Source organism: Mixophyes fleayi, chromosome 3 (assembly GCF_038048845.1).
Source record: "Mixophyes fleayi isolate aMixFle1 chromosome 3, aMixFle1.hap1, whole genome shotgun sequence".
NCBI lineage: Eukaryota > Metazoa > Chordata > Amphibia > Anura > Limnodynastidae > Mixophyes > Mixophyes fleayi.
Genome location: NC_134404.1, coordinates 213,775,149 through 213,799,571, shown reverse-complemented (window position 1 = coordinate 213,799,571; position 24,423 = coordinate 213,775,149). Strand labels below are relative to the sequence as shown.

The 24,423-nt window shown below is 41.0% G+C and overlaps 1 protein-coding gene across 1 annotated transcript in view; it reads left to right on the top strand.

Moving 5' to 3' along the window:
• The window catches only part of MOXD1 (monooxygenase DBH like 1), an 85,387-nt gene that overhangs the window by 50,144 nt on the left and 10,820 nt on the right, over nt 1–24,423 (top strand). The window contains exons 10-11 of the mRNA XM_075203089.1: nt 3,795–3,937; nt 10,753–10,921. Coding sequence (XP_075059190.1) covers nt 3,795–3,937; nt 10,753–10,921 — 312 coding nt within the window. The remainder of the gene's footprint in view (nt 1–3,794; nt 3,938–10,752; nt 10,922–24,423) is intronic.

Here is a 24,423-nt window from a genome sequence, read left to right as displayed (position 1 = left end):
GTAACAGTAGTTGTGCACCAATTGTAGGCTGGGTAACTTTTTGGGATCTGCCACTAATAGCCAAAGGTGAAGGCCTCATTCTCTCTTTGCCACTGCGTGTGTAGAATGGCATGCTTGCAATTTTTTTTTTATCGTCACTTAACTTTTGCTCAGTTACACTTCTTTTTCGCTTCAATACAGTAAAATTTTTTTGGGTTTTTGTTTTTTGCACTAATTTGAAAACACTCTGTTGTTTGACATCGCCTTGGCCAGATGACGTACTGGGAACACTAACATCAGGACTGGTGACAGAACCTGGTTGCTCATTTAGATCATATGTGGACTGCTTTGAATCCATTCTGAGCGCAAACCACTGGGGAGTGCTAAAAATTATTGAGTAGATACTGCTGACAGATATGACTTTTGACAGCCAGAAATATTAATGCACAATTAGGGAGGACACCCCAAAAACACTGAGGAGTGCTAAAAATTATTGAGTAGATACTGCTGACAGATATGACTTTTGACAGCCAGAAATATTAATGCACAATTATGGGGGACACCCCAAAAACACTGAGGTGTGCTACAAATTATTGAGTAGATACTGCTGACAGATATGACTTTTGACAGCCAGAAATATTAATGCACAATTAGGGAGGACACCCCAAAAACACTGAGGAGTGCTAAAAATTATTGAGTAGATACTGCTGACAGATATGACTTTTGACAGCCAGAAATATTAATGCACAATTAGGGAGGACACCCCAAAAACACTGAGGAGTGCTAAAAATTATTGAGTAGATACTGCTGACAGATATGACTTTTGACAGCCAGAAATATTAATGCACAATTATGGGGGACACCCCAAAAACACTGAGGTGTGCTACAAATTATTGAGTAGATACTGCTGACAGATATGACTTTTGACAGCCAGAAATATTAATGCACAATTAGGGAGGACACCCCAAAAACACTGAGGAGTGCTAAAAATTATTGAGTAGATACTGCTGACAGATATGACTTTTGACAGCCAGAAATATTAATGCACAATTAGGGAGGACACCCCAAAAACACTGAGGAGTGCTAAAAATTATTGAGTAGATACTGCTGACAGATATGACTTTTGACAGCCAGAAATATTAATGCACAATTATGGGGGACACCCCAAAAACACTGAGGTGTGCTACAAATTATTGAGTAGATACTGCTGACAGATATGACTTTTGACAGCCAGAAATATTAATGCACAATTAGGGAGGACACCCCAAAAACACTGAGGAGTGCTAAAAATTATTGAGTAGATACTGCTGACAGATATGACTTTTGACAGCCAGAAATATTAATGCACAATTATGGGGGACACCCCAAAAACACTGAGGAGTGCTAAAAATTATTGAGTAGATACTGCTGACAGATATGACTTTTGACAGCCAGAAATATTAATGCACAATTATGGGGGACACCCCAAAAACACTGAGGTGTGCTACAAATTATTGAGTAGATACTGCTGACAGATATGACTTTTGACAGCCAGAAATATTAATGCACAATTATGGGGGACACCCCAAAAGCGCTGGGGAGTGCCAAATATGAAGAAAAAATAATAAACCTCTATCCTCCTCTCTGCACTAGCGATTTTGGTTAGAGCAATTGCAAGAACAATATGGTATTCTCTGTCCCTGCTCTAATTAGCCTATGACTACACCCTGCTCTCTCCCTCTGTCAAATGGCGATGGATTGCTGTGGAGGCGTGTATTTATAAAGTTGAAGTATCGCGAGAACCGAGTCCCGAGATCCGACGACGTCACAATGACGTTCGGCCTCGATTTGGATTCGGAATGGGCGGGAGAGTACCGAGCTGCTCAGCTCGGTACTCGGATACCCAAAGTTCGGGTGGGTTCGGTTCTCGGAGAACCGGACCCGCCCATCTCTAGTTATTGGTGAACTAATAAGCAAAATCTTAGATTGTCAGTGTTATATGGACTCTCCTATGATTTTTGATTGGTTTACATGATGGTGGTAAGTGTGAACATACAGTAGCTGTCTTCCAAGCAATTGGGCCAGATTTGATTTTTGGTCTTTATAGCAAGTATTTGTAAAGATTTGACTCAGTGGTGATGTGCTGGATAATATTCACACTGATAGCCTTGCCAATGCGTATGGACACAGCTAGTTTAATTGTATGATGGGTACTGCTGATTAAATCTATGTGTGTATTGTATTGATACAATCAATTGAAGGGAGGTATTTCAACATAAGAGGTAACTATTAATATAATGTGTTGGGCACTGTGGAGATGGGAAGAGGGGGCCTAATACATGATACCCGTTTCTAGGTATAAAGCAGGCTCTGTCCCCTCCTTCTGATTGGATAGGGAACAGGTCACTTTTTAAAAGTGGCCTATTTATAGATTCTGGGCTCCAGTTGTACCCCTATCACTACCATGCCTACAACACACATCCCATGAGTGCTAACACTTTTCATACAAACAATACACAATAATATAGATATAAAAACAAGCATCACGCCAATCTTGTCCTTAGCCATTGCTCACAAGCTGTCTACATTTCTGAAGGTTGTTCGGGTCAGCCCCTAAATTGAAGTTTGATACATGCCTCCATCAGTTGGCCTTGAAAATGAGCCCCAAAAGGACTCTCTTGGATACTGTGTTCCCTCGTGTCCATGAGATCCAAAATCTAGAATTAAATATTTTTGAAGTTCCTTATATTATTCCTGTGTTTTTTCTCTGTGTCCCAGGCAACAAAAAGTACATGTATCAACATGGGTTAAAGCAACATAAAAAAAGAAAAGTAGGACTATTAAAAATATATAATGTTCCCCCCATAATTCTGCCCTTGGGAAGGCCAACAAGTGCTCCCCAATTATACCAGATTTTATAAATACTGCAGCCCTCCAAAGTCCAAGAGCCCCTGACCACATTTCTGAGCCCATGCTGCATCACGAAAGGGTAGGAATAGCATAGTTTCATTTCAATTATCAACCCTGTGACCACAAACTTATTAAATTCCATCATTCAAGCATGAAAGAGCTAACCACTTCCTTAGTATCAATATTATTTTAACTACAACAGTCCCTAAGAGTCAAGTTTTAATTGCTTCCCATCCTAAGGCAGGTGACTAATGATTAACAGTTATTCATAACATATTCATATTCATATTTCTCATTAGTTCACTTTTCTAAAACTGTAGACAATACAGTTATTAACTTTTATACCTGGGGGGCATAAAACATGAACACTATTGAACATAAGACCGGATTTACTGTACAGTTCACCCACTAAAACATTAATATTGTGGAGCAGGGCAGGGGTATGTGTAAATTCAAGCATGTTATATCCATATAAATGGTACATTCTGATGTAATTTTGCTAATCATTATGAACCCTGTTATAAGAAGTAATATTCCCCTTTGTAGATCATAAGAGTATGAGAAATTATCATGGAGCTACATGCCCCTATCAAAGCATTAAACTTATAACTTTGTGCCCTTAGACAGCCATGGAACTTCACAGTGACTTCTAATATTCTTATAACTTACATTAGAGAGTAGATAGTCCGATATTTAACAGATCTGCTTAATAAATATGAAAAGCATGGGGTCTACAACACATTGTAGGACCCAAGTAGGAACAATTGTTCACATCAAATACCTGTAATTAAATGCATAATTGACAAGAAACAATTTCAGAATCATAGTACCAGGGATGCATAGACAAACATTAAAAAGGTACTCTTGAAATTGTTACCTTATTTCATTACCAAACAAAATAACAATTGTCATTTGTATTATTTCAGGGTGGTCTCAGTACAAGGGATGAAATGTGTCTATCCTATTTAATTTATTACCCAAAAATTAATCTTGCCCGATGTGAAAGTATCCCTGAAATCAATGAGCAGCTTCAGTTCATTGGTATAAAGGAAATATACAAACCAGTCACGTAAGTAAATAAGGCATTCATAAAAAGGCACAACTATTGTTTAAATTACAACAATGTTCCTAGGAATGTACTTTATATAATCAAAATATGTCCAAGAAATCTGTAAACCATGTATTTTTGAATATAAAGTGTCTGTAGATCACATATTCAACCAACCTTTTCCTATATCTGTCTGTAGGTATTTCATATAAATAACTTGAAGTTTGTGCTAAAATTGTATCAATGTAACTGGATTGGTGGCCAGTTTGGCTATGCGCATGGAGCACTGGCGGGCCATCCTATCTTATGAATAGGTACCCATACTAATTAAATATTTGCCCAAGCAAAAATTGGCCCTTTGATTGGCCACAGCCTGTTATTTTGTTCCATACAAGGCGGTTATTATTATTATTTTTACTATTTATAAGTCCCTACAAAGGTAGTGCAGTACAATGATTTTAGGCCACTTGGTTTAAAAAAATCAGTATGACCAGCGTCGGACTGGCCCAGCAGGCTACCGGTGAAATCACCGGTAGGCCCGGCTACCTTACGGCCACACCCCCTTTTACACGTGGGTGGAGCTTACCTGGAGGCCCATTGTCCTCACCAGGGTCCTCTCCGGCGTCTCCGATGCTCAATTGCGATCGCAGCTGCGATCATGTGACCCGCCCCCCTCCCCCTGTCAACTGATGTTCCCGCCGCCCCTGAAGGGAGAAGGAGCAGAGAGGCTGCAGCAATCCTCATATGGGTAAGTAGACTCTTTAACCATTTGTTTATATTGTTTGTGCTATAACTATATATATATATATATATATATATATATATATATATATATATATGTGTGTGTGTGTGTGAGAATTGGGGACACTTGCGTGGCATAATATTTGGGGCACTACTGTGTGGCATAACATTGGGGGAAACAATCATCATATGGGTAAGTAGACTCTTTAACCATTTGTTTATATTGTTTGTGCTATAACTATATATATATATATATATATATATATATATATACATATATATATATATATGTGTGTGTGCGAGAATTGGGGACACTTGCATGGCATAACATTTGGGGCACTACTGTGTGGCATAACATTGGGGGCACTACTGTTTCTGTATGGCATAACATTGGGGCACTACTGTGTGGCATAACATTAAGGGCACTACTGTGTGGCATAGCATTGGGGGCACTACTGTGTGGCATAACATTGGTGGCACTACTGTGTGGCATAACATTGGGGGCACTACTGTGTGGCATAACATTGGGGGTACTACTGTGTGGCATAACATTATTTTGGGGACACTACTATGTGGCATAGGGGGTCTGCCTATCTATACTAAACTATAGGGGGCTGACTATACTAAACTATAGTGAGGTGGCTGCCTATGCTAAACTATAGTGAGGGGGGCTGCACAGAGAACACTATAGGGAGGGGGTGATGGGACCTTTAATGTTGAGGTGGTTTGGGTTTATAATTGAATGTGGGACTGAGTGTGGGGAGGAGGGCTATCTATTAAATGTGAATATTAATTATTTAATGCTAGGAATGGTCGTGGGAAATGGATGCATTAAACGTAAATGCTATTAATTTATTGCTGGGGCTGTTTGGAGGGAGGGTAATAGGTTTATTTACTAAATGGGAATACTATTAATTTAATGTTGGGGTTGGTTGGAGGGCAATAGATCTATTTGAAATGTGAGCACTATTACTTTAATGTTGAGGCTGGAGAGAGGCCTAATTATTAATTGTGGGTGCTGTTGATTTAATGGCAGGGATGGTTGGCGTTTCTAAATGTACCCATTATTTTTTCCAAATAGGGCCCTCAACATTCCAGGATCCAGACAAGCCGCAACTAAAGAAACCAGCAGCTACAGGTGGTAAAAGTGACAACAACAGGTAGGACAGTCTGTCAAATGTTCTAAGTCTAGTGCAGGCTTGGCTAACCTGTGATACTCCAGGTGTTGTGAAACTACAAGTTCCAGCATATCCTTACAGCAATAAGCTGCTATATATTGGCAGAGCATGCTGGGGCTTGTAGTTTCACAACACCTGGAGTGCCACAGGTTAGCCAAGCCTGGTCTAATGGGAAAATCCTGATTTTTGGTGACTGTTCTGCCCATTCTAAGGGGCAGGTCAAGACTGTGTATTCTTTATACACACACTGTATGCTTTATATACTACACTAAGGTGCTAGCTGTCCTTCGTGGACTGACCACTCCCCCTCTAGTGTCAGGTCCTGCATCTATGATGGCTGACCACACCCCATCTGGTGGGCCCCTAGTGTTGCAGTCCTCCGGTGGGCCCTTCATGCCCCAGTCCGACATTGAGTATGACAGACAAGATCACCAAGCTGTGGCAAGCAGTACTCAAGAGCAGTAAGTCTTCTCATCGGAAAATCAGGCTTTGTGATATTTGCCTGCTAAACTAAATATAAATATGATTATGCTAAGTCATTTTATAGGGTGTTAGAAGGTACAATGGTACAAAAAAAAGCTTTAGAAAATGTGTTTCTGCATTTATTTGACCTTTGCTGCTATCTGTATTAACTGTAAGCCCTGAAATATAGAATCAAATTAAACACAAAACCCTAACTCTAAACATACAAAAAATATATTTTTGTATGTTATTAAAGACATTTCTCAAATATTCACTACCTTTGTTGTAGAAAATATATTAACATTGACATTTATCAAATGTATCATCTCCATTTCCACTTAGGTACACTGACATTTTACAGGCCTACAGATCCTTAATTGTTACCCTGGGGTGTTGTGTGACCTCCTGGACTATTGTACATCCCTTGATCTTGATCTGCATTTATGCATGGAATGATGAGAGCCAAAGTCTTTAGAATTTATATTAACCCTATCTGGTCTCATGAACAAATTTTTATTTTGTCTTTTATTTTATTTTATTATGTCTTGTATACTCTGATGGTGACATCCGAAGTTTGTGTGTTTCTTTCCTTTGCAATTTGGAAAGGACCCTTAAACCTATTTAGTGGTACATATGTATCTCTTCATTTATTATAAATTACCCCAATAAACTGAATGTGTGTATAAATACTCTATATATAGTCCAAACGAGGTGGCACACAAGGATTTTCACTGATGATATTTATAGCAATAGGTGTGTATTCAACCATTTGAATGTTTCAGTTCCAAACTTCCTGCAGTGTATACTAAACAGAAGTGTACACTATTTATAATGGAGTTATTTACACTCTCTGCGCCTGTGTCCTCTCAGCTGTCCCTCCAGCAAGTCCCTCTGAGACGCTCACAGGTTGCACCACAGTGTAGGCCATTCCCAATCAGGTGTATGACTGTCTCCTGGGAATATATTTACTAAACTGCAGATTTGAAAAAGTGAAGATGTTGCCTACAGCAACCAATTAGATTCTAGCTGTCATTTTGTACAATGTACTAAATAAATGATAACTAGAATCTGATTGGTTATTATAGGCAAAATCTCTACTTTTTCAAACCCGCAGTTTAGTAACTATACCTCCTGAAGTCACACTGTCTATGTCGGTGGCGCTGTCAAGGTAACCAGAGTAAACAACCTTGTGAAAGTAAAACTTTATATAAACAGGAAGTGATGAATATATTTGAAGACATTGCGAAAACAGTCAATGTTTTTCTGCAGATAAAACATATGTTATGTGCATATAGAAAAGAGAGACATAAAAAAACAAATCACATATATTGTAATAAAAAATATATTGTAGTGCTGTACTCACATTCCAGAAAGGCTACTATGGGCCTGAGTCATTAAGGAGAGTATAAAAAATCATAAAAAATCAAAGCATAAAAAATCAGTAACTTTACACCTGGGCAAAACCATGTTGCACTGGAGGAGGAGGTAAATCAGTGATGGGCAAACTTTTTCAGGAGCGGGCCAAATAAAAAAGAAAAACTTTAGGCGGGCCAATATAATTTATTAAAAAACTCAAATATCGAAATATATAATACAAATTTTTTGAATGTGACGGGAGGGTGTTATATAGCAGTGTTACCTCTATAAGTGCAGCGATCGTACAGACACAGCACTTATTTCAGCAGGTTGCTGCAGATCAGTCTTTCTGGTGAGCCACTAACTGACAACACAGCAGCCAATCGAAATCCGCCTTAGTATATGGCCTAGCCCATCTCTTCTCACATGACTTTCAGCCATTAGGGGGCGGGCATGTGTTTGAGTGATTGACATACGAAGTGTCCTTTTAGGAAGGAGGATGAAGTGTAATGGAGGAAATAGCTGGGAAGGCATAAAAATGAAGGTTCTGACACACCGGGTCGGCCCTAATAATTTTATGCATATTTTAATGAAATGTTTTAAAATATTGGCGGGCCGGATAGAACCTCTAAGTGGGCCGGATCTGGCCCGTGGGCCGTAGTTTGCCCATCACTGTCCTAAATCAACTTTAAATTTCAGTGTAAAAATAAAACTATCAAGTATTTGTGTGCTACATGAAAAAACAGCCAATATTTAACTTTTGTGCAAAATAATAAACTCATTTGCACCTCTTACATTGTAACGTGGTTTGTCCCGGAGAACATTTACTCCTTTTTTGCCTTATTTTTCTTAATGACTCAGGCCATATATGTGTAAATGGAGCCTCTATAGATAAATATATAACAACCCTTCTATAGAGGGTGTAATATGATAATATAGGAAAGGACAATTTAACAACAATAAAAATATGTATAATGACAATGTGCTAAAAAGGTTATTATATATAAATAGATGCCATTGGGCATTGTCATTTATAAATTATTCAAAAGTTATAAAAAAAATTAAAAAAAAATATAAAAAACTTATACAAAAATAATTTAAAAAAATTATAAAAAAATAATTGAAAAAAAGATAAAAAAATCAGTTAAAAAATACTAGGTACTGCTATTTCAAAGTCAAACTACGTTCACTGTTGCTGCTGTACCAAAAAATAATAGGTACTGCTATTTAAAAGTAAAACTACGTTCACTGTTGCTGCTGTACCAAAAAATAATAGGTACTGCTATTTAAAAGTAAAACTATGTTCACTGTTGCTGCTGTACCAAAAAATAATAGGTACTGCTATTTAAAAGTCAAACTACATTCACTGTTGCTGCTGTACCAAAAAATAATAGGTACTGCTATTTACTATTTATTTATTTATATACTGTTCATTATTTCTGTAGTTCCAAAAAATAGGAACTGCCAGTTCTATTACTACGGTCATTGTTTGTGTAGTTCCAAAAAATAGGAACTGCCATTTCTATTACTACGTTCTTTGTTTCTGTAGTTCCAAAAAAGAGGAACTGCCATTTCTATTACTATGTTCTTTGTTTTTATAGTTCCAAAAAAGAGGAACTGCCATTTCTATTACTACGTTCTTAGTTTCTGTAGTTCCAAAAAAGAGGAACTGCCATTTCTATTACTATGTTCTTTGTTTTTATAGTTCCAAAAAAGAGGAACTGCCATTTCTATTACTTCGTTCTTTGTTTCTGTAGTTCCAAAAAAGAGGAACTGCCATTTCTATTACTACGTTCTTTGTTTCTGTAGTTCCAAAAAAGAGGAACTGCCATTTCTATTACAATGTTCTTTGTTTTTATAGTTCCAAAAAAAGGAACTGCCATTTCTAATACTATGTTCTTTGTTTTTATCTGTGCAGTGGAATTCAGACCAGTTGAGGGTGATATATTGTGGCCCCGGTACCAAATTGGGTACCGGGGCCACTCCACTACGCAGTCCAGATAGATGCGTATCAGATATTAAACTACATTCAGTGTTGGGGCCAAATCCAAAATTAATGAAAATGACCTGTCATCGTCAAAAACAAGAGGTATTGACGCGCTCGAACTACACCCTGTATATGCTGCAGAGGATGTAGGAGCAGGCAGCTGTGCAGTGGAATTGAGACCATTTGAAGGAGGAGGTATTGTGGCCCCGGTACCAAATTGGGTACCGGGCCCACTCCACCTCGCAGTCCAGAAAGCTACCTCGGTGCAACGTTTTGGACAAAAAACAATATTGTGAGGTGTTCAGAATAGACTGGAAATTAGTGGAAATGATTGTTATTGAATGTTATTGAGGTTAATAATAGCGTAGGAGGGGAAAACGACCAAAAACCAGGATTTTAGCGCTTTTTATGCTTTTTAAAAAATAAATCAGAACTCAAAACCCGAAATCAGAACCAAAACCTTTCGTCAGGTGTTTTGGCAAAACAAATCAGAACCCAAAACCTCAAGCTAATCAGAACCCAAAACACTAAAAGTGCCCGGTGCACACCCCTAACTTATACTTATAGGTGATACATGCATATAGGCAAATTGCCAGTTACAACCAAAATTATTTGATATCCCTACCATTAGGTAGGCATATCATTCTATAAACTAGAAAATAGTTCCACCAAAGAGATTTTTCATAGAATACGTATAAAAGGGTGGTCTAATTTAAACTATCTATACCATGGCGCAATCTGGGAGCAGAAGGTTGCGCTGGTGGGACAGTTGAGAACACAGGTGCAGGTTGAGCAAATCACTCCATTATAAATAGCACACTGTTTAGTACACACATTGCATCAGCGAGGCAAATTGTTTGGAACTGAAACATTGGAATGGTTGCATAAACATCTATTGCTGTAAATATTGTCTATAATAATCCTTGAATGTCAACTCGTTTGGACTATATACATAGCCCTCCATTGGAACAGGAGTGCAGAGTAAGGCAAAGGAGTAAAGTACTTGACACATAATTGGAGTGCCTGGATCCAGGATTTGTGTATAGCCAGAGGGGCTTATACTTAAATGCGACATAAACAAAACATAATAAATATTTTTTTTTTAATTGCAGCTCCTGGCCCTTTATAATCAAGAGTCCAAAAAGGTACAACAACCTTACTTTTACAGAGGCTATGAACACATTTCAGTGGTCCAAGAAGAAAGGCAATTCCTTTAATGAACGTGTCCGAAAAATACCAATAAATGTCCGATGTTCTAAACATGAAAGTGGAGAATGGGCTGTAAGTAAAATCACTTTCTGCAAAACTAATTGTCCAAATAAAAGATGTAGCTTTGGGTTAGTTTGACAAACTAAGCTGGTCAAATTGTCTTCTGCCACTTTAAAGAAACCCATTGCATTGTGTGAAATATGTTTCCCAAAGTATAGTGTTAAAATTTCCTGCAATACACATTTCTGCCACCAGATGGCACTTTGAGAGAATCATACTGCACGTCATAATAATAAAAAGGAAGTAGCAAGTGCATACTGTGCTTTGTGAATCAAAGTACTATGTCGTGTCCAAGTTCAAATTAATTAATTGGCAGCGTCTGAGGTGTCAGAGAAAAAAACTAATAATCACTTGCAGAAAAAAACAGATGTAGCTGAATAGTAGAAAACTGCAAGTGGTCAACAATTACCACTGCTGAAATCATCAATACTGCACTTTATAATAAATAAAAAAAATGGGCATCATGTTCCTCCCTAAGCTCTCATCCAGCCCAAGAGTGATGTCCACCTGTTACAGGGAAAACCAACCCACACTGGACAGCGCAGGGCTAGTGCCTATTCACATTCTCTTATACACATTTCTTCTTCGTAGATCCAGTCTAGACCAGGAAAAGGTACCAAACCACACCACCCAACAAATACCCATGAAGAAATGACCTCTGTGAAGAATTTAGAACTCAAGTTTCCTTTAGATTCTCCTTCACAACTAACGATTCATAAGCAGCCAGCATAGGAACACACTTGTGTTTGGTTGGAGGTGAAAGGGAGTCTTAGGTGCATCCTGAATCTGATATTTTAGCAGCGGTCATTCCCCATGTGTGTGTGGGTTGTTTTTCATGGGGATTTTTAATATTTTGTTGATTTGGACACTGACAGTTCCAACAAGAAGAAATATATTATTTTATTGTAGCAAGACTGACTTGTACTGGTGAGCCAGGACATCATGTTGCCATGTAACACAGGGTGAAGCAAAGCTCAGCCTCTGCAATGAGTTAAAGCTGGGAAGAGAGACAGGAAGGTACGGGGAAAGAAGACATTCAAAGGGTCTGAAAATCAGAGAATTGTGTGGCAGCAGCAGGAGAAGGAGAGAAGTATGAGAGGAAATTCTGATGGAAAGACACAGTGTACAAGCAAACAGAAAGACATTATAGATTTTAAAAGAGATGATGGGTGTAGCATTGCAAAATGAAAGTCTTGTAACTGGATCACTGCAGAAAATCAGCTATCAAGCAGCCTGAGAGAGATTACACTGCAAAGTGAGCCTATGTGCAGAGAGGGAGACTCCAGCTATTAGCAAACTGTGTGTTAGCAGAGAGGGACAGATAGTAAGATTAGGCCAGGCAGTCCATGTCCCAAAAGTAGCTGAGACTTTCAACTTTATCCAGAGGGAGCGAGATAAGTAATAACACACCAAACACTGTGACACCACTATATCTGCATTAAGAAAGTAACACTATACCACTTATTTAACAAGTTAGACCTCCTAACATTAATCATGTCTTACCCTGTCAGAGATATAGACTTTTCAAGAATCAGCTATCTAATGCAATTTACACCTAAACATACCATGTTAAACAGCCTGAGTTGCCAATATTTTTACAAGTGCACCAACATTAACTAGTTAATCTTTTCAATTATTTAATATTCCCAATATTTTTCACACTATGTGTGAGTAAATTGTGGCAGGGTTTCTGCACCAGTGAATGCATGTGTGATGGCCATCTTGTTTCATTCTCATTACTGTTCACCGTACTGTTGCCCTTGATTTTTACTTCCCCTTTGTCCCACTTACCCAGTCCATGATCTCCGCCCATTTACATCCCCCAAAATAAACACTCAGATGATTGTTCGTAACCGCATCATTGGCCCATTATTATTCAGAGGGTTAGTGTTGTCAGGTACAAGGGTCTCCAGAAGTCAACCCCTGGTGGATTCAGTTACATTTCACATCCCACTATACTTTGAGAGATAACATTTCACCATCCATTTCAGAGTGCTAGGGAATGGGATGTTACTTTAAATTTAATAAAGTGGTAAATTAGGGCTTGTTTTTCTTTTATTAAATTAAAAATTATTGCAAAGATTTTTTTATTCTTTTGGTATAATGGGCAGGAGTCTTATGGCACTGAAACAACTGGGGTGGGAAGGTTCTAATATTAGTGATTACCATAGCATCCATTGCAGAGTGGGTTGGGATGAGGCCCAGCACTTTTTAGCCTCTGGGATGGGAGTACACTGATATTTGCAGACTCCCCTCATCAAGAAACCAGTTCTGCACTAATTAACCTGATGCAAGTTTTCACTGATTGTAGGACCCCATGGTTGTGGTCTCCCTTGTAAGCAGCAGTGAAAAAACAGCCTTCTTAGCCTAAAGCTGTGGTTGGTTGATGATATTGTGAGGGAAACATACTGCCAGTTTAATTATTTATTTTTATTACACTGTACAACTGCTGTGGTCTGAGTGGAGGTAACTGCCAATCACTTGCAGTCCTCTCCTATCCACACATATTTATATTTTTTCTGTGAGTAACTGGAAGTTGCCTCCACTCAGACCACAGATAATGTGTTATTAAATTAAGTTTTTACTTTTTAATTATTATTGGCAGCATCTTTCAAATAGTTTAAAAGGTTTTCAAAGCAACTTTATATATTTGATATGGAAAGTAAATCTTTGGTAAATGGTTTGGTGTTTAATATTATGCATGGATATACTGTACAGCATGAAGGCAACCTTTAAGATTTTCATGCAAAATTACATTTAGAAATGCCATATCTGTGAGTGCCAAACTGTAGAGTGCAATACTGCAGATTACATACAGAAGCACCTAAGTGCTTTCCAGTTGTCAAGGAAGAAAGTTGAAAGAAAAAAATTACCGCTATTACACTCCTAGTAATGTAGCCTGTATATCAGTTTTCTGGTATTCTAAAAAGATTAGCTTTACCATGTTTCAAAGAAAAGCATCTAGTTATCACTATACTATTACACGTTGCTGCAATTAAACATTTTAACACCAGGGGGTATGTTTCAAAAACTGCAGGTTTAAGAAAGTGGAGATGATGCCTATAGCAGCCAATCAGATTCTAGTTATAATTTATTTAGTACATTCTACAAAATGACAGCTAGAATCTGAATGTTTGCTATAGGCAACATCTCCAGTTTTTTAAACCCGCAGTTTAGTAAATATACCCCTAGGTCATCTACTTTATTTTCATATAAAACAGATTCTACACCTACTACATCATACCTTGTTTGAGACTGACTTCTTGAGCTAAAAAGGAACTATCTGAAAATTCACACCCTAATGCCCTTGCACCGGGTCACAAACCAAAATATGGAGGTGCTGGCATTGCAGTCTGCCCACTGTGGCCCCCACTCTGCTATTCTTAGCATGTGTATTGGCCTGTGCAGTGAAACCCTGTTTCTGCTTCAGTTTGCTTGTTCTCAGATGAGCAGCATCATGCGCCAGAACCTACGGCTTACTTACCGGGGACCGGTGTGCAAGGCTGGTTCCCTGCGCCAGGCTCCAACACTCTAATGGTGGCTGCCATATTGAATCACGACAGTGCACATCCCGTCTATTGTAGTTTTCCCTTCTCTCCTATTGGCTAATTGCCTTTAACTCCTCTGCATCCTGGGAACTATTTAAGACACCTTTTCTGGCAATATGGTGTCAGATCTTCATGTCCTGTGGCCTGCTAAGCTGCTGGATTGTTTTGGTTCCTGTATTTCTTGTGGATCCATCAATTCCATCCAGACATAGACGGGACAGTCGCAGCTCTAATAGCTGCGTGGCGCATATAAAAACCCTCAAAAGTGATTGTACTGTGAAGCAGAGGCTCGCTTAATATAGTAGGCGAGTCTGTCCCCACAAATACTGCATGGATGTGCAGCATACAAAGAGTCCTGCCTGCATCTGTATATCTGTACTGAGTGCAGGGCCGGACTGGGACTAAAAATCAGCCCTGGCATTTAAAGCACATAGGCCCAGCTCTGTTCCAGATTAATAATAATTACAGTACATTTTGCAAAGCTCATTGTTAAATGGTGTCCCGTGAGATATTAATGTATTACGTGCAGCTTGACTCTCTATTTGCAGCATAGGACGCACCAGTATCAGATAATGGTATGCATAGGACTGGCAAGAGAAATTTGGGGCTGGGATACAGTGAAATTTTGCCCAACCCCACAAGTGCACAGGAAGAGAGATGTATACCGACGCGCAGTGGCGTCGGTGAAGGGGTGTGGTCGCATAATGTTGGGGACGTTGTCAATATGTGGCGTGGCATAACAAATTGGGGGAGACTCAATTGCTGGTGATGTGATACATGGGTCTCGCGCAGCCCACATTGCTGGCAATTACGGTAGAAATCTCTGCCTATTTTTCCTTGAGAGGAAAAATGAACAGTGATTTCTGTCAAATTTTAGCCGCAAAGTGTCTCGCGGATGTTCACTTTGCAGCTAATTGAATTCCACCATTATGTATTAAAATGGTGTTACTATCACCTACCGGTTATTGCAGCTTTCACAACCTGGTACTGGATTCTTGCATAGATCCTGGAATGTTAGGACCTGTTGGAAAATGTATATATGGAAAACCGAGCAATAAGTGAACATCGTACATGACACAGATCACACAGTATAAAATACATACTGTGGCAAGAGCCCGCTACTGCAGAAGCACACGCGTACAACTTCTTCCTTTTTATGGTTCTTTATTGTCAGGATGGTAATAATGTTTTGACACCGTATACTTGCACAGCAATTATGGAGACCCTCAACGCTTACTATACATAGTCCAGCTCTCTGTCCAGATCAACCAGCTAGCCCGGCGTCGATCTCCCTGAACAATGAAACAAGCAGGGTTTTATACCTGACACTCCTCCCACAGGCCTAGCTTGATGGACAGGTGACACACCCACCTTCTCTTTAAAAGGAAACGCCCATCCCTGGCTCTGCTTAGACTATCAGACCCACCCTGTCTGTTTGCTGAGAGGAAGCAGCTTTTAAATCATGTAAGTAAACCAATTTTAAACTACACATATGTTTTTGCCTGGTTTAATCTCCACCTAGGTACATAACTGTGCAAATGTTTTACTCTACTTCCCTGCTTTCTCTGCATATTGCCAGCTAAATGCCTCCTTTTGTTACATATCCCTCCCCCTAGCGTCTCCAAGTAGGGGGACGCGGACTTCGCAAGGAGCGCATATTTTTGTGACAACGCATCTGCATTTTTGGGTAGAATCCCAGGCCTATGTTTTACTGAGAACTTGAAAGGTTGTAGTGCCAAGAACCAGCGGGTTACCTTGGCATTTACCTCCCGGTTGTTCCTCATCCATCTTAATGGTGCATGGTCTGTTATTAGGGTGAACTCTCTGCCTAGGAGATAATAGCGCAGAGCTTCTGTAGACCATTTTATGGCGAGACATTCTTTCTCCACAGTGGCATATTTTTGTTCCCTTGGAAGCAACTCACGACTTAGGTACAGGACAGGATTTTCTACTCCATTCTTCTCCTGTGACAAGACTGCACCTAAGCCAACACCAGAAGCATCAGTTTGGAGGAAGAACCTCCGGGTAAAATTTGGTGCTTGTAGAACTGGAGAGGAACAAAGAGCTAACCGAAGATCAGACCAGGAGGTTTCTGCAGAGTCAGACCAGGTTAATCTATCTGGACAACTTTTCCTTAACATGTCCGTAAGTGGAGCAGCTCTAGTTGCGAAGTGGCTTACAAACCGCCTGTAGTAACCTACTAAGCCTAAAACGGTTCTTAACTGTGACTTTTTCTCTGGTCTTGTCCAATTTTTGACTGCCTCCACTTTGTCTAGCTGGGGTTTTACATGCCCTCGACCAACAATGTACCCCAAATATTTGGCTTCTCTCATGGCTATGGCAAATTTCTCTGGGTTAGCTGTTAACCCTGCGGACCGTAATGAAGCTAAGACCGCCTCAACTTTGGCTAAATGTGATCCCCAGTCTGGGGTATAAATAACTATATCGTTCGAGTAAGCAGCTGCATAAGCTGTGTGAAGTCGTAGCAATTTATTCATAGCCCTTTGGAAGGTGGCAGGTGCCCCAGGCAACCCAAAGGGTAGGACTTTATATTGATAGAGGCCATCAGGGGTGGAAAATGCAGTCTTTGGCTTGGCCGTGGAAGTCAGGGGAACTTGCCAATAACCCTTTGTTAGATCAAGGGTTGTTAAATAATTGCTACCAGCAAGATTTTCCACTAGTTCATCCACACGTGGCATCGGATAGGCATCAAACTGCGACATACTGTTTAGGCGCCTAAAGTCATTGCAGAACCTAATTGTCCCATTGGGTTTCGGGACAAGCACAATGGGACTATTCCATTCACTAGTGGACTCTTCAATTACATCTAACTGGAGTATCTTCTCGACCTCCTTTCTCACATCCACCCATCTGGCTTCTGGAATACGATATAGCTTCTGCTTGACAATGACTCCTGGCGCAGTGACAATGTCGTGTTCGATTAAGGTAGTGCGCCCAGGAATGGAAAAGAAGACATCCCTCTTCCGGCGAATAATTTCTTCAGTCTGTTGTCTCTGCTGAATGGACAAGGCTGGCTCTATGGGCACTTCAGACTTTTCAATGGCAGTACTCACTACCTGAGGAGAGGTTTCCTCATCATGCCAGGGTTTAAGGAGGTTCACATGATATATTTGCTCCTCCCTTCTCCTACCTAACTGGTGGACTCTGTAATTGACAGGACCGACAGCCTCTAGAACTTCATATGGACCCTGCCAATGGGCGAAAAGTTTGCTTTCCTGGGTAGGAACCAGGACTAGGACCTTGTCCCCAGGCTTGAAAAATCGAACAACAGCACTTTTGTCATAACTTTTCTTCTGTCGTTCCTGAGCCTCTTTTACATGTTGCTGCACAATGGGCCCTATCTTTCCTAGCCTCTCATACATTTGAGATACAAATTGCACCAGATTTGGCTCCCTGGGACCTTGCTGCTCCCACCCTTCTTTAAACATATCCAAGATACCCCTGGGCTGTCTCCCAAACAATAACTCAAAGGGACTAAACCCTGTTGAAGCTTGAGGTACCTGACGGATGGCAAACCTCAAATAGGGAATAAGAGTGTCCCCTATCTTTTTTCTCTTGAGCCACTACTTTCCTGAGCATGTGCTTTAATGTGTGGTTAAAGCGTTCCACCAAGCCATCTGTTTGTGGATGGTATACAGAGGTGTGAAGCGCCGTAACCCCTAGCAATTGGCACATGTCCTTCATCAGTTTGGACATGAATGGAGTACCCTGGTCTGTGAGAATTTCTTTGGGTATTCCCAAGCGTGTAAACATCAATACAAGTTCTTTAGCTATGGTGCTGGACTTTATGTTTCGTAGGGGAATTGCCTCTGGATACCTGGTTGCATAGTCAAGCACCACTAGTATATATTGGTGCCCACGTGTAGATTTTTCCAGGGGCCCCACAAGGTCCATAAGCTATCCGTTCAAAGGGAACTTGTACTATTGGTATTAGAATGAGAGGTGCCCTGTACATGGGTTTGGGACAGGTTCTCTGACAAATGGGACAGGACCGGCAATACTTTTTCACTGCCATGTGTACACCGGGCCAGTAAAACCTAAGCAGAACTCGTTCCCGTGTTTTATCCTCCCCTAGGTGTCCCCCACAGACATGTGTATGTGCTGCTTTTAACACTAGGGTTACATGGACCTGAGGAACCATTAATTGTTATACTTTTTCCCCCTGTACATTAGCAACTCTATACAGGAAATTATTTTTAACAATAAAATATGGTATACCTTCTGCAGGCTAGGCGGCTTTCGCTACCCCATTTACCTCAGTCACACTTTTAAAGGCATGTTCCAAAGTGGCATCATTAAGTTGGTCTCGAGCAAAGTCCTGCAAAGGAAACAAAATTGGTATTGCGGACCAGTCCGTATCCTCACTGACAGGCGGGGTGGGCTCATCTGCGACATCACCGACCAATGCTAGTTTGGACTGTCCATGTTTCCCCACAGTTGGATGCTTTTGTGGAACTCCTGCTGTGACTCCCAGGATGGCATTCCGGTTTGGCGGTTCCCAAAGATCGATGTCCAGATGTTGTGGATTCTTAGGCGGATCCTTTAAGACCAGGCTTCCGACCGCTGCATCAGTTGCCGGCATGTCCGGCCGGATCCGCTCACCGAGGACATCATTAAACAGTGGGAAGTCTTGCCCCAAAATGAGTGGATATGGGAGTTTAGGTGCTATGGCAGCTACCACCATAACAGTTTTGTCTTTGAGTGTGACTGGTAGTATTGTTCTTTCATACTCCTCTGTTGTGCCATGTACGCAAAGAACTTTCACTTTGGGCAACCGAGAAGTTATGGTTTCGGATAAAGTAGAGCTGGAAACCAATGAGAGTTCACTCCCCGAGTCAACCAAGGCCAGAACAAGGATTTGGTTGATTAGCACAGTCACCCGGAACAAACAAGGACTTCCTGATGTGGGACTTATGGTAAAACAGCTTGGAAATGCAGGTCCAATATGTGCTACAGAACAGTCCATGGGTTCCTGTAGTTTAGGACACTCTGCCTTAAAGTGGCCTGGCTCACCACATTCAAAACACTTCAGATTAGACAGCTTTGCACCTGGCCCTCTGTCCGTAGCAGTTTTGATATTGGGCCCTGTGGCACGGATTGTCAAACCTGGCTTTTGGCGTGGCAGCGGCTTTGGCACAAATGCAGGTTCTTTAGTCATTTGCTGTAGCGCACAAAACCTTTCTACCACGGTGGCAAGCTCTTCATAAGTTTGTGGGTCTGATTGCAGAACCCACCTTTACAAATTGCGGTTCAGCCCCCGAATGCAGTGATCTATCGCCAGAACTTCAATAATCCGAGAAGGCGAATTCTCCTCAGGCTGCAGCCATTTCTTTAAAATTTTAGAAAGCTCAGCCACTTGCGCTCTGACTGGTTTTTCTTTATAATAGCCGCCATTGGTGATAGTGCTGGGCTCGGCCTGGCCCGGAAACTCCAATGCGAGCCAATATTTCAGACTTTAGACACAGATAATCAGAGGCCCGTTCCTCATCTAGATCCATATAAGCTCGCTGAGCTTCACCAGTCAGATATGGCGCCAGTCTCTCAGCCCAATCTTTAGGAGGCCATTTTGCCTTTTTTGCAAGTCTCTCGAAAGACACCAGATATGCTTCTACGTCATCAGCTGGTGACATTTCCTGGAGAACGGGACCAGGTGGTTAATTTCTGTCATGCCTCACCTGGCTTAACTCTTCTCTTAAGAGCCTTGTGTTTTCCACCTGTGCGTCGGCGACTTGTAGCATCTGAGCTTGCTGCTGTTGCTGCGCAGCGGCCACATTCACAAGGGTTCTCAGTACTTCATCCATGTTGACGTCTGCACGGGTTGGGTAGCGGAAACTTGCTTCCCGGAGCATCCCACTCCTGACACCACTTGTGGCAAGAGCCCGCTACTGCAGAAGCACACGCGTACAACTTCTTCCTTTTTATGGTTCTTTATTGTCAGGATGGTAATAATGTTTTGACACCGTATACTTGCACAGCAATTATGGAGACCCTCAACGCTTACTATACATAGTCCAGCTCTCTGTCCAGATCAGCCAGCTAGCCCAGCGTTGATCTCCCTGAACAATGAAACAAGCAGGGTTTTATACATGACACTCCTCCCACAGGCCTAGCTTGATGGACAGGTGACACACCCACCTTCTCTTTAAAAGGAAACGCCCATCCCTGGCTCTGTTTAGACTATCAGACCCACCCTGTCTGTTTGCTGAGAGGAAGCAGCTTTTAAATCATGTAAGTAAACCAATTTTAAACTACACATGTTTTTACCTGGTTTAATCTCCACCTAGGTACATAACTGTGCCAATGTTTTACTCTACTTCCCTGCTTTCTCTGCATATTGCCAGCTAAATGCCTCCTTTTGTTACAATACATTATAATAAAATATTACATTTATCACCAGCTACATAACGCCACCCCTCAGACACATCACGCCACGTCCTGCATCACGCTACCCCCTGCCACATCACCCATCACACCACAATACCCCCCCAGACAAATCACACCATGCCACCCCGCAGACAAATCAGTCTACCACCCAGTCACATTATCATGCCACTCCCAAGGCACATTATCATGCCACACAAGACATATTATAACCCCCCGAGACACATAATGACACCCCCCCAGCCTGCTGTACTTACCTATGCAGCTGACATCAGAGTAAAAAAGAACGCCTTGCAGAGTGAGCAGGTAAGCTCTTAGTCTCGTGAGATTTGGAGCTGCAGGCCTGCTCTGCAGGCTGCTGGCCAGTATATGATGACATACGCTGTCACCACACACTGTCCGTGGACAGCTCCCCCCAGAGTTGGATTAAGGCTTTGAGGGGCCTGGGGCACTTAAGGCAGGGGGCACTATGGTCTAAAATTAAGAGCATAGTATCATAATTCACAAAAGAGAGAGTTACTAACTAATACACAAAGTAGAAAAAATTTACCATTCAGTCGCTTATCAAACATTAATAAAATCAGAATTTTGAGGTTCAGGTTCAGTTAGGTAGCTTCAATATTATTATTTATTATCGTAGATTTCTAAGGCACCACAGTGCTCCACACAGCCATACAGTAGGGAAAAAAGGTACATTCATAAAACAGGGACATACTAGGTAGTCTAAATAAATGAAGACTTGAAAACAAAGGGTATGGAGGTCCCTGCTCATTAGAGAGGAACAAGAGGAGCAAGTGTTGTTCAGATTGGAGATTATGACAGTTGTGAGGGTGCATTAGTGTGAATAGTGTTTTCGAGGATAAGGTCACCTCTAAAAAAAAGATAGGTTTTCAGAGAGTGTCTAAAGATTTGAAGGCTGTGGGAAAGCTGGATTGAGCGTAGTAAGGAATTCCATAAGTGGGGAGCAGCACAAGAGAATTCCTGTAGGCGGGAGTGAGAGGTGGCAATGGACATGGTTGCACAGGGGAAAAATAGATACTGGGAAATGGTAGAAAAAGGTGAGGAGATACATGTGATAATAGGGGCAAAGAGAAACAGACACATAAAGGGGGCGAAGGAAAGAACAGACACTCACAATGCGAAGACAAAGAGACACAAACACAAAGGGTATAGAGGTGGGGTTGGAGGGTGCACATCGTATGTATGCAATAAGGCCGTGCACTGTCTATATGTGGCATCGTGCAATCCTTTGGGCAGAGGAATGGAGGTGGTCCTGCTGGTGCCACCTATGCGGTCACCCTGACTGACTGTGCCTTGAGCAGCTAGTGTGTTTTACAGAACTGGCAGAGCCCCAGAAACAAAAATATACATATAGCAACCCTGGGAGATAGTGCAGCTCTAAAACCAACATTTTAAGAATATCACTAACACCAGCTTACAAACAACCCTGACAGATTATACAGATAATATACAGCTTTAAATACTGGAGACCAATAACTTCATAATAATCAATAACAAGTTTATTCTGACTTCTAAAGTAAAGCAAAATAGATATAACTGTATATTTCAATATCTCAATAGTTCAGTGCTAAATAACCATTATAAAAATGATCTAATCAGTTATTGCTATGCCTTAGTGTTTGCTCATATATAAAAAGAATGCCATTTCCAGATGGTTTTTGTGCAGTATATTACAGTCCTTTTTTTTTTAAGTTACCTAACCTGTTGTATGCTCCAGGCTTCCTCCTTCAGACACTGCAGGCTGTCCTCAGCAGCATATAGCTCCACCCTGCCATGTACTTGGCACTGGAATGCCGGCTCCTTCACTTTTTAAAATTGGTGCCCAGTTCCTGGACCGTGCCCCCTGTAACTCTCCCCCCCCCCCCCCCATTCGCGGGTGCACGAGCGATCGCGGGTGCACCACCTGCTGGTGAAAAAAAAAAAGTACAAGCAGTGTTTTTGGAAAACACTGCTTGCCCCGACCCATTTAGCCATCGGCCCTTCTGGCATTTGCCAGAAATGCCAGATGGCCATTCCGGCCCTGACTGAGTGCATTGCCAACTGCATACAGTATCTACATACAAGTGTGTACTGTATAACTGTATTGCCTGAGCTGCCTGCTGTCCTACAAGCAACTATGAGTACCTGCATTTATCTGTTGTTATCATCTTTTAAATAAACAGCAACCTGTTTAAGAAACAAATGTGTTGCGGCTTAGCATCCACATTAACACAGCTGAACACCTTTATTAACATCAAAAGGTATAACCATCATTGCTTCTTGCCCACATACTTACAGACATTGGCTCACCTCCATGTGTCAACCGTTTGTCTGCCCCTATCTCTTTAAATTGTAAGCTCTAGTGAACAGGGCCCTCTTCCTTCTTGTTCTAATTACATGTACCTTTGCTCACCAACTACACTGCGCACCTCCATAGTCTCCATTCCTAAATTGTATTTGCACCTCTTTCATTGGCTCTAAACCTGTTGGTTGCACCCACACTAATGGGCATAGATTTTGTTTTGTTTAATAAACTTTTTTTATTGGTTTTAATCAAGGTACACAAGTGAGAATCAACAGTAAATCAACAGGTGTTGTGGTACAGTGGTTATTAACAAGATAATATCAATGTACAATAAAAATTATGTCTAACCACATGTGGGAAATTTAGTTATACTACGGGGTAAATTTATACTGGTTTTTTTTATAGGGAAGACGTACAATGGGGTGGGTAGAAAGAAGGGGGGGAAAAGTATTTATATTTGTGTGTTTTACATTAGTGCCAGAGACTGAGTTTGGTTGATCGATACTAAATACTGTCTTGTTGTTTTCACTCTGTTCAGTGCTGCGCACCTCATATGGCATCCTATAAAAAAAGAATAATAATAATAATAATAAAGGGTAGAGTGGACAGACAATATGCTACCCAAGTCCAGTTGGTGTAATGCCTCCAATGACAGTCTAACTAGCTAGACCCCCTACAAAATATCTTGAGTAATCCTTTCTCTCCTCTGGATGTAGCTGAACCTCCTGCTGCAATGGCTGCTCACATTCCTGACCCCAGTCTTTGTTTTTCATGCTCCCGCCAAGTTTGATGGAGATCCTAAGACCTACTGAAGCTTTCTAAACCAATGTTTGAATTGCTTCCTCATAATTTCCCTATTGAAAGGACAAAGCTTTTATTATATGTCTGCTCTCAGGCCAAGCTCTAGCCTGGGCCTCCCTTGTATGGGAACGAAACTAACCATTAATCCTAGACCTTCATAGCTTCATTTGAAAAAAAAATTATGAACCTGATCATACCTTCTCTGCCACTACCAGCATCCTATGACTTTGCCTGGGTTCACGCTCCATGGATCAATACATGATCCAATTCTGCACTCTTTTCATTACTTCGATAAAATAATGAGGCTTTGGTGGCAGCATTTTGGCAGGGGTTGTCGGATCACATTAAAGATGAATTAGCCTTCCTACTTCCCTTGAGAACTTGATTTCTCTGTATAATTGGGAGGACATTCTTTTTCAGGAACGGTCCTTAGAAAAAAGAATCAACTCACTGGCCAG